General features: G+C 37.9%; 1 protein-coding gene across 9 annotated transcripts in view; it reads right to left on the bottom strand.

Annotated features, from left to right (window-relative positions):
- Nucleotides 1–2,192: 2,192 nt before the first annotated feature.
- The window catches only part of arhgef1b (Rho guanine nucleotide exchange factor (GEF) 1b), an 81,460-nt gene continuing 72,552 nt past the window's right edge, over nucleotides 2,193–11,100 (bottom strand). For all 9 annotated transcript variants that reach the window (XM_036135186.1, XM_036135185.1, XM_021308297.2 and 6 more), the window contains 13 exons: nucleotides 10,790–10,904; nucleotides 9,578–9,678; nucleotides 9,348–9,422; nucleotides 9,198–9,273; nucleotides 8,171–8,335; nucleotides 7,991–8,078; nucleotides 7,807–7,911; nucleotides 6,213–6,265; nucleotides 5,967–6,113; nucleotides 5,741–5,866; nucleotides 5,174–5,358; nucleotides 4,641–4,745; nucleotides 2,193–3,425 (listed from right to left, as the gene is read on the bottom strand). In XM_036135186.1, the coding sequence (XP_035991079.1) occupies nucleotides 4,671–4,745; nucleotides 5,174–5,358; nucleotides 5,741–5,866; nucleotides 5,967–6,113; nucleotides 6,213–6,265; nucleotides 7,807–7,911; nucleotides 7,991–8,078; nucleotides 8,171–8,335; nucleotides 9,198–9,273; nucleotides 9,348–9,422; nucleotides 9,578–9,678; nucleotides 10,790–10,904 (1,311 nt within the window). In that variant the 3' untranslated portion in view covers nucleotides 2,193–3,425; nucleotides 4,641–4,670. The remainder of the gene's footprint in view (nucleotides 3,426–4,640; nucleotides 4,746–5,173; nucleotides 5,359–5,740; nucleotides 5,867–5,966; nucleotides 6,114–6,212; nucleotides 6,266–7,806; nucleotides 7,912–7,990; nucleotides 8,079–8,170; nucleotides 8,336–9,197; nucleotides 9,274–9,347; nucleotides 9,423–9,577; nucleotides 9,679–10,789; nucleotides 10,905–11,100) is intronic.

Below are 11,100 nucleotides of genomic sequence, written 5' to 3'. Positions count from 1 at the left end.
TAAAACCTAGATAAAAAAATTCTGTACAAATATATATGGCTGATAAATAGCATTGTATAAGTAGCTTTTGTTCAGTCTTTAAATGATTGCATTATATATATATATATATATATATATATATATATATATACATATATCCATCCATTCCATCCATCCATTTTCCAAACCGCTTTATCCCTCATGGGGTCGCGGGGGTTGCTGGTGCCTATCTCCAGCATTCACTGGGCGAGAGGCGGGGTACATCCTGGACAGGTCACCAGGGCATATATATATATATATATATATATATATATATATATATATATATATTATATTATATATATATATAAATAAAATTATCTAATTCATAATAGACTAAAATAACGAAACTTTGTCTTTTCTTATTTCCCCAGTTTATTTTTAAAAAACAGAAAACAAAAAAACAAAAAAATCAAAAAATACAAACGTACCACAATTTTCCTTAGGTATACATTTTTTAAGAGCCTTTTACAGCATAAAAATCAATACCAAATACACAATATAATTCTTGTTTATATATTTTTTTAAGATCAACAAGATGGAAGAAGGAGCAGTGTCTTTGATAAACAGGGCTCTAGCTGGCTGAGTGGGCTCAAGTCATGAGGATTTAATGGAGATGGAAACAAAGGGGGAAGGCGTTGGAGGCTAAATGTAATTAACATAAATATCAAAGAGAGCCATCAACCTTCTAATTAACATTCTGGGGTGTTTTCTTTCTGCCTTATTAAGCATTTAATCTTTTGTCTTTTGCTTACAAGCCCTTTAAGAAGCAAACAAATTATTGGTCAGAAGAAGGCACGACTCTATGAACACACTTTACACATGGTATATAGAATATAGGAGAAAAAGCATCAGAAGAGACACGGGGAGAAATGTCTGTAATGGTTGTCAGCCAATGGAGCCTGAAGGCATCACTAGGGCTTTCGCAGTTTTACCTGGAGTTCCAACAAGTCAATTGTGGGGCCTTTCTTATCAAAGTCAAACAGCCACAATGCGAGGAGTTAAATGTTAAAAGAAACCGTCCTGATTAGATTATTTGCATGTTTGTGAAACTCACTGGTGCATTGACACGTTGCAGACTTTCCTCCCTGTTTTACAGTAACAGGAAATGCAGAGCACATGATTACAATAGCTTCTTTAAAAGGCAATGGAAAAAAAAAATTGTAACAACGTCCCCAACCTATTTATGAGCACGTTAAATTAAATGCACTAGTCCTGGTAAAACTATGCAATTGGAAAAGGTAAATACGCTAAGGAGACAGATAAGCAAGTGCCTTCAAACTATTTCACTGCATATGGTTTAAAGAGGAAGACATAAGGGGAAAAAAATGGCAGTCTAGTATATTAATAATAAAAAAAAATAAAAAATAGACTGATGATTCTGGTTTGTGTGGCGTTCAGGTGACTAAATGGAAGAATAATGTTGAGGTTCAGAAGGTAAGATCTGTTGTTGCAACAACAATGAGAATGCATATCAGGAAGTGATCATGATTACAGTGTTCGTGATTACAGAACAGTGGAACAAACAACAGTTTTCCTTTCTCCAAATCCTCAAACTGTAATTTGCGACGTCGTCTAGAACATCGTGTGCTTTCTTTCATTTCTCTGCAGGTCCCGTGCATAAACGTGTTAACAGTGCTTGGTCTCTAGCGCTCTGAGCGAGGCAGCGCAGTAGAGCTTGTGACTCTCTTACATCGGGTCACCTGAACGGATCCTCAGTGGCTGCTTGACGTCACTGTGGTGCAAGCAGGATATCAGAGACCTGCAAATCCGGCTGGAATTTGGTCATCGAGCTTGAATAGTCCCAGCAATACTCGGATATTTACCAGTACATTCATTTAATATATTAATACTTGCATTTTGGATGAAAACCACCTTTTTCCACAAATGTGCTTCGTTATGTCTTTGGTCCTGTGTGTACAGCCTCGATTATGCCACTACTTAGGAATTACACTACAACGATTATAATGACAATCAACTGCTGACTAAAATGCGAAAGGCAGGAAAGCTTTGATACAAATATTAATAGTTGGGGCTTTATCTTATGTCATATAATACACATTTTAACCCCCAACTGAAGCACGTTTTGGATCAGAAGTTGCTACCTCTCTCTAGGGGAGATTGACGCTGCAGAAACGATGCATTTATGAACAAGTCTGAAGTTCTGGGCGCTCCGTAGGTGTGTGCGTGCTCATATTTCATCAGCACAAATCCTAATCTCAGGTTCTCCTCACAGTCTTCTCATGACCTTCTAGTTCAAGCTATCCAAAGGAAAACATAAAAAAAAAAAAACTCCAAACCTTCTTACGCCTACGAGTTTTTCTCTCTTTCCACCTTTGATGTGCATCACATATCCCAGGATTACTTATTTCGCCCCTGTCCAACTTTTACACCCGCCGCCCTCGCCTCGCCTCTTTCTGGCCCAGTGTTGTAACCGTATCGATAAGATGAGGCAACTTGCAGACCTAAAAAGAAAAAATAATCCTCAGAGGAATAAATAAAAGCAGTACATACAAAACACGTCTCCATTACCGACAGCATGATTAGCTATAGTGCCGCTGCACGTGAATGTTTTAACTGAGAATAACAGGAACAAAGCAATCCAAATAAACATGCTAATTAAAAACCTAGTAACACACATACACACACGCTCTCGCATGACTCTTTCGATTAAAGAATCCCAACAGATCAAAAACCATGAATCACGGCTGAAACAGAGTTTAAATAAGAAATTTTGCGATTTGATCAGATAAACAAAAAGTGCTTCTATGTTGTACTTTGGCATAAACTAGAAATAATACATACCAGCAGTAGTTTTTTTTATATATATATATATATATAAACCTTCTAATGCTACATTAACCCTTTAAGGGTTTCTTTTTCCTGTACATTGTTATTCTTGGCATTACTGTCAATTATGTTCCAGCATACATGTCCCAGGTGTGCGTATGTGTGTTACAGCAGGAAAAAAAAAAAAAAAAGACTACGTTTTATTAGGCAGCATGTCTCTCACACAAAAATATTGCTTCATTACTTTTGACACGTCTCTGCAAAAAAAAAAAAAAAAAAAAAAGCAGGATACCTCCTTTTCTTTCCTCTGTTCCATACCATTGTTTCAAACATGCACCCAAACAGACTAAAGCATACACAGGCACACTCCTCCCACGCTCCATCACTGAACTACTGCACTGTGAACAAAGCCATTACACTCGTCTGGAAGGCAGAAAACTTCCTGCTTTGGCAGCAAACAGCTCTGATACAAAGATGTAATGGTGGCAGCTTGGATCCAGGCAAGATGTTCTGGGTGGTGGAGGTGGGGGTGTGGGTGTGGGGGGGGGTTAGGGGGATGAAAGTTCTTGGAAAGCCTCTGAAAGTCAATTCGCTCCAAACAAAAGCCAGAAGAAAACCTGAGGAGAAGGCCAGATGAGAGAAAATGTACGTGTCAGAGATTATATAATTAAGGTAAAGGGACGGATAATAATCAATGGCTTGAGCTTCATTGGGAACGAGTTTTTCCAGTTTATTCCATCCTACATTTTATAGCATCAGTTCTCTATTCAAGATGTTTTCAATATAAGATTTTTACCATAAGGTGTTTTCGCAGGTAGGTAGGTAGTCTGTATATAAAGAGACCTGAACCTTTATTTAAAGAATAACCTTTTGCTGCTAGCAGCATAACATGAAACAGAAAAATGTTCCTTCAGTGCGCCTCAGTAACCTCAGCTAAATCTTTGATTTGGGGAAACGGAGGCAAGGAGCTGTCGCTTCATTTGCATGTTCTCTTGTTTTTCCAGTGTTGAAGAGTGTTAATTAAAGTGGGAAATGTATTGTGTTATCTAAAAAAAATTTCTCATCCTGATAAGAATTTGGATTTATCATGACAATAAATACCAATAACTGATGTCTAAAAAAAAAAAAAACTCTGCATTGTCAGACTTGTTATTTTTACAACTTTGTCCACAGAGTTTTATCCGAGCTTTTAAATCTTTTAAAAACAATTTTTCCAATATTTTTGTTATAGCTTGATATGTGAATGTATCATTTGATTGTATTATTTTCTTATATCCCACAAACCAATATTATTTCATTGTTAGCCTTACCAGGAGATATTTTGGTGTTTTGTTTCTAAACCTTTGTAAAATATCTTTTGAGGTCTAGTGATGTGATCTTAAAATGATTTTAGATCATATTTTACTAGACTAGGTTCAGTTTAAAACATATAGCATTATTTTGCCACTCTCATAAACAAAAACAATAAAATGGTTTAATTTGTTTTCTATTTTCTAAACTGATTCTAGAAATTATTATTTAAAAAAAAAGAATCATCATATCCTGCAGAGGTCAGAAACTAAAATGATCTCTTTAATGATAAGAATAATTTGAAATAAAATAGAGATATTAGCTTTTAAATTTTTATCATTTTGAAGCAAAAGCTTAAAATCTTAGAAAAGTGCCACAGGAGTAAAAATAAATTAATGTCAAACATGTTATTTTTTTTATTGCTTTTCTAGAAACAGACTTTTGATTTGACTTCTTTACACAACACATAATATAGACGATAACAACTGGCTGTAATATCGTGTTAATTGGCCAAATTCAAGCATCTAGTTCGGAGTTCTCACCTTGTTGCCAGCAGGTGGCAAAATGGCGTCTTACTGGAAGTTACCGCCTTCTAGCGACAACTCAGAAAGCACCTCGTTCAGCTTGTGGCGCTCTTCTTCAACAGCCTGGAACACAGAAAATCAATATCATCTCAGGAATTGAGAACAAACTCACTTACAGACACACGCAATTCAGCCTCCTCCTCTTAACATCCACCTTTCGTCTCCCTCGCCGCTTCCCTGACACATCCCATTGCATGCGTCGGACATAATGGCCATTTTTAGACAAGTCCAATTTCACGAGGCAATTTTCAGCAAAGCAGTAACAGCAGTGGTTAAATGGTTTTCTATTCTCCAGTTTCTCTTTTGTGCCATTTGGCCCCATTTTGTCCACTGCTCGCTCCTTACTTAAGTTATCGTCGCTGAAATGGCCAGCTGCGCCATTCCTTTCCACTTGGCTTCAATCTTTTCTCCTCTCACATCTTTATCTGCCCCCGTCATGCAATCTGCTCTCCTCCTGATTTTCCCCTCCATTCATCTCCCTCCTTATTCACCTGTAGTCTTTGTATCTTTTTCTGCAGGCTGTGCAGCATCCTGTACACTTCGTCCATTCTCTCCTGGGACAAGACCAGAGGGGCACTGATGCTCGCGTCTTCATCTTCTTTTTTGGCTCCGTCTTCCCTCCTAGAAGGGCTGGTGTTCACCTGCATATACCCTCTGTCTGTAGACTCACTTTCGTCTGTTAATGAAGATGACTCAAGTGAGAAACGGCAGCTGTTAGCTCCCACACTGCAAAAACGTAGCTAAAAATAAGTCAAATTTTCTTGAAATGAGTGTATTTGTCCTTGATTTAAGCAGGTAAATAAGATGATTTGCCAATGGAATGAGATTTTTGCACCTAAAATAGGAACAACTCATCTCCATAGTCTTATTAGGAAGGCAGAATGTCTAAATATCTTATTTTAGAGGTCAAAATACTCATTCCATTGGCAGATAATTGTATTTACCTGCTCAAATCTAGGACAAATACACTCATTTCAAGAAAATTTGACTTATTTTTAGTTCCGTTTTTGCAGTGCAGTTTCATTATTTTAGCAGTGAAATCTGATCAAATCCTTAACCTGTCGGCTGAGAGCTATCTGTTTCCTGAGAAGGCTTCTCCGGTTGCTCCTCTTCATGCTCTTCATCGGGCTGGGAGTCTTCCGACAGACTGATGCTGCCGATCAGCAACCTTTTCAGTGACATGACTAGGAGGGGAGAGATTCAGTGGTTTGATGAGCACTGGGAAGCTAATACGAGAAGCAAGAACTAAAACACAAAAGAAGCACGAATAAGGCGGCTGATCACCTTCATCCAGAGCACTGTCAGCCACCTTCTCCTGCTCGCAGCTGGAGGGATCTAACAGATGAACAAGGCCCCTTTCGGTCAACATCTCCATCAGCTTATCCCTCGGACGTTCAGGTTTGTCGCCCGTCACGCTGTCCTTGTCTTGATCTGGAGATGTAAAGAAGGTCAGCTTTAGTGTTTAGAAAAACCTAAGGATGGTACATTTTTACAATTTTTACACAGCGCAGTGCTCTCATGCTGCCTCACCACTGATGCTCTTCGAACCTCCATTCTCAGACAGACTTATCGGAGCAGTCGGCCTGATTGAAAAAAAAGGGGAAAGGATACGTAAACGTTGTGATCCCCCTTGGACCGTTTCACGTTTTTTTCATGTTATAACCACAACCTCCAACGTATTTTGTGGAAATATCATGCAAAACATTTCATACTAATCCAGACTCATCTCACTGCAAAAATAGAACTAAAAATCAGAACATTGGTCTTAAAATGAGAGTATTTTTCCTTGATTTGAGCAAGTGAATAAGATTATCTGCCAATGGAATAAGATTTTTGCACTTAAAATAGGAACAACTCATCTAAATCATCTTATTTCAAGTGCAGTGTAGCTAATTATCTTATTTTAGGGGTAAAAAGTACTCATTCTATCGGCAAATAATCTTATAATCTGCTCACATCAAGGGCAAATACATTCATTTCAAGAAAATTTTCCTTTTTTTTAATTCTCTTTTTGCAGTGCTCTTCCCAGTCCTTACACAAAAGTAATACTACATTTTTATGACAAATATTTAGACTTTCCTTGACTGCCATCGAGCTATCTTATTTATTCAGCCCAACCTGGTCTGTAGATGAGCGAAGCTGGCAGAAACATAACTGAAAAGACTTGAAGCTGGAGTCACAGCAAAATGTGGCTATAGAGATTTCCGATTAAGTGGGACGATATAAACTTTTCAGATCAGCATCCCTAAAGAAATGTTAAAAACATGTCTTTCATGTTCTAACTCACAATTATGCTCTACTTTAAGTACCGTATTTTCCGGACTATAAGTCGCAGTTTTTTTCATAGTTTGGCCGGGGGTGCGACTTATACCCTGGAGCGATTTATGTGTGAAATTATTACACATTTTTACCGGTATATCATTACACCTGTTATTTTCACACCAAACCGCAAGAGGGCGCTCTAGGCCTGTGTTGAATCAGACGTAAGCGACGTAGAAGCGGAAGTGCCGCATTTTTGACCTCCGGAGTTAACAGAGTTATTTGAAAGTGACACAGGACGAAGATTTCACAGGATTTTAGTTATATGGAGTGACACGGGCGCTTTGGTTAACTTCTTCGCATGTTATTTATGCCATAGTTACTTGAATAGCTTTTAATATGTTATGTTAACATACCAGACACGTTCTCAGTTGTGTCATGTAGCGTAAGCTAACCGTACAATTATTCAGCCTGTTGTTGCATCCGTTCTATTTTTATTTAAAATTGCCTTTCAAGATGACATGTCTGTTCTTGATGTTGTATATTATCAAATAAATTTCCCCCAAAAATGCGACTTATACTCCAGTGTGACTTATATATGTTTTTTCCTTCTTTATTATGCATTTTATGGCTGGTGCGACTTGTACTCCGGAGCGATTTATAGTCCGGAAAATACGGTAAAATATATATATATATATATATATATATATATATATATATATATATATATATATATATATATATATATATATATATATATATATATATATATATATATATAACATATAAATCCCAATAAAATAAACTAGAGTTTGGAACAATGTTTTTGTTCTACACAACAAAACAACAACCCAGAAACACGTACGTGGAGGGACTGAGAGGAGAACTCCCAGGTACAGGAATAGGCAACCTCAAGGTCACTCCGCTTCTCTTCAGGTCATCAACCGTTGACTTTATCAAATCAGTCCAACTACAAACAATACAAGAGAACGAGGTTACAGATCAACAGTGTTTGACACGCTTACTCTGACGATGCGCTTTACACTCACGTTTTCATTTCTCCAACAGACTGAGCCACCAGCTCATAGATCTGAGCACCACTTTCCCATGTAAATATCACATAGAACGCCTTTCGATCTGATAGTCCGAGGAAATAAAAACAGAAATAAAACAGTCTGAAGTTGTAATGGAAGTAAGTCGAGTTAGGCAGAAAAGCAGCAAAATCTAACCTGTCGCCACTTCACGGAGGAAAGCCGAGTCCAGCTTTATAATCGGGCTCATCGGCTTGCCATCCTGCACGGCGCTGTTGCTCTTATTCTGGCATTTGAGCACCACCTTGTCTTCCTGCTTTTGGGCAAGGACCAGCAGATCGTCCAGCAGCAAGCACTGCACATCTAAGAGAGATTTTTTTTAATTCACTTAAATAGTTTCTGATTGTTCTGTTCCTCACTCTATGCAACACTTTAGCTATTTAACGCTTTTCAAAGCCACTAGATGAGGGCTTCTCAAAGTGTGGGGTGCGCCTCCCCTAGGGGGCACCAGAGTTATTCAGGAGGGGTGCCATGTGACATAAAAATAAACCATAAAAAGTAACTATAAACATAATAGTGGGCTTAAAGTAGTCGGTGACTACGGCTGTCTGTGGAGACAGAGCGGCTCCACCTTACTGGTACTCATCCTGTTCACATCTACAGATCTGTGTGAATGGGGGTTTTCAGCGTTAACATTGATCCAAAACAAAGTTTAAAATGTATAGTTTACAAATGTATTAATATGTATGTTTTATTACCATTTTTTTAAGTATGAATGAAACTAATATAGAATAGTAAATACTGTAAACACCCCCTCACGCTGTAAACCCCTGCACTAGACTGTTTTAGTCTGTCAAATTTTTGTACTATTATTACACAGAGGTCTACGCCACTAATTTAAACTAATGAAAAAGGGGAAGTCAAACTTCTCCAGGTGCAGAACAGCTGTGTTTTTATTATTGTATGACTGTAGTTCAAATGTGCAAATATGAAAAAGGGAAATGAAAAAAAAAAAAAGCAGAGAACATCAGCTTCAGCGAGACGGAACATAAATGTTTTCCTTTGGACGATGGTTACAACACATTTTATAAGCAAAGACCTTCTTAAATTCAATTTAAACAAACATATGCTCCATTTCTTGTTTGTATATTTATTAATGGTTTTGCAAATATATCTAATGTTAAACCTTTAGACCTCTTTCTCTGAAATATGTGAATTTATTTACCAACAGCCTTCTCTTTGGTGACTCTCCAGATCAGCGGACCTTCAAAGAGCATCCTCCTCTGGGTCAAGTCGAGGTTCTTGAACACACAGAAGGAAGGTGATGAGACAACAGAACAGCGAGCTAAAACTAACTTTTTCAAAAGAAAAGTACCTTATATTCAGTATACAGCTCATTTCTGGCTTTCAGCCCTGATACGTCCAGTTTTTTCTGGTACTCCTTCAGGGCCTAGGAGCAAAAAGACAGACAGAAAGACAGACAGCTGTTTGACATGTCAACGTTGAAGCAGTACGTGTCTAACAAGCAGAAACCTGCAAACGTCTCCAACAGATGCTCAGAAACAACCTAATGGTTTGCTTAGGTCCGTTTCATGCGGCTCTTACCAACATGTTGCCCATTGTTTTGACTTCTTCGTTGACATGGTTGAGGATCTTCCTGCAGCACTCTGCACTCTGATGGACGCCCTCCTTCTCCTCCGGGTCCACTGTGGAACCAGGCAGAAAACACAGAGCAGAGGACGGCACAGCTTTTACAAAGGAGCCCAAATGGAAGCGTTTAGTCATACGAGCATCAGCTGCGACACATTAAAACAATTATGTTGCTCGGCAGAATGAATTAACACCCCTTTGATTCAATCAACATGGACACGTGACGCTGGAAAAGCAGTTATTCGCTCTCGTTTAAATGAATCTTTTTCCAGAATATTGAGCGCTATAAACAACTAAAGGAAAATAAATATCTGCGCCCTGTGAGAAATTATACTGAACCATTTATCATGTGCACTGAATATCACAAAGCTTCCTAAGCCTAGTGACAAAGCTTTATTTATATAAATCAACCGTAACTAACAAGATGCTGATGCAAGTCTCTTGGTGTTTTACACATTTTTGAATAAATATGAATTATTTGAATTACATACAAATATTTGGCTAAGAGACAGATTAATAAGTCAAGATGCAAAAGGACAATCATAAATTAGAGATGCAATAATTAAAAGGCCAGAGATCAGATTCATTGCTCTTCTCTGATCAAGTAGGTTAAAAAAAAAAATGTCTTAAATGAATCAAAAAAGCCGAATGCCTCACAGCTACCTGCATTTCTGGACTATAGTCACATCTAATAACTGCATTCACTTAGATGCACTTTAAGAGTTTATATTAAAGAGCAAACAAAGGTTGGAGACATATACGTAATTTTATAAATGTAGATAATTCCTTCCATGTCCTTTCTCTCATTTTCTGTAGGATTGAAAACTCTACCTGCATCAAAGACCAGCAGCATATCTTTCCTTTAGCTAGAAGCTAAATCGGATCGCTCAAACAAAACTAGACATTGGCTTGAAAAGCCTTTGCAAAAAACCTGATCAGCAAATCTCTGTTGTAAACAAATCCTTTGTTTCTTAATTTCCAAATATTAAGCAGCTCTTGTAACAAAAAGTGTCTGCAATATATTTGAAAACAAAAAAGTTGTGTATTCCAAGCCTGGGCTGCCTTTGAAGGAACTTAAGAAAAAGATATTTAATAGAACATGGATTTAATACTTGACAACGCCAACAGTACAAATGATAAGTGATAGGCACACATGAGAACACGCACCTGTGTTTTTTGCAATATTTTCCAGCAGCAGTGGATACTTTGTAAGCCTCTGCATCTCTGTGGGAATAATGTCCTTGAGCTGCAGCCTGCGGCACTGCGGCTTGCTCTCTGCGTCCTGAGATTCAAGCACACACACACACACACCGTCAGAGCGATGCCACTGTCCTCACTCTCCAACATTAAACTTTTCCCTTTTTAGGTCAGTTATTCTTGTTATTTGACATTTATTTATTCAGGTTATCTCAGTGAGACAACCTGATCCTGGTGACAAGAGGGACTTGTTCTGATAAAACAACAACAAAAATATTACA

Source organism: Fundulus heteroclitus, chromosome 3, assembly GCF_011125445.2.
Source record: "Fundulus heteroclitus isolate FHET01 chromosome 3, MU-UCD_Fhet_4.1, whole genome shotgun sequence".
Lineage (NCBI taxonomy): Eukaryota > Metazoa > Chordata > Actinopteri > Cyprinodontiformes > Fundulidae > Fundulus > Fundulus heteroclitus.
The sequence above is the reverse complement of the archived record's forward strand: the minus strand, read 5'-3'. Positions and strand labels throughout refer to the sequence as shown.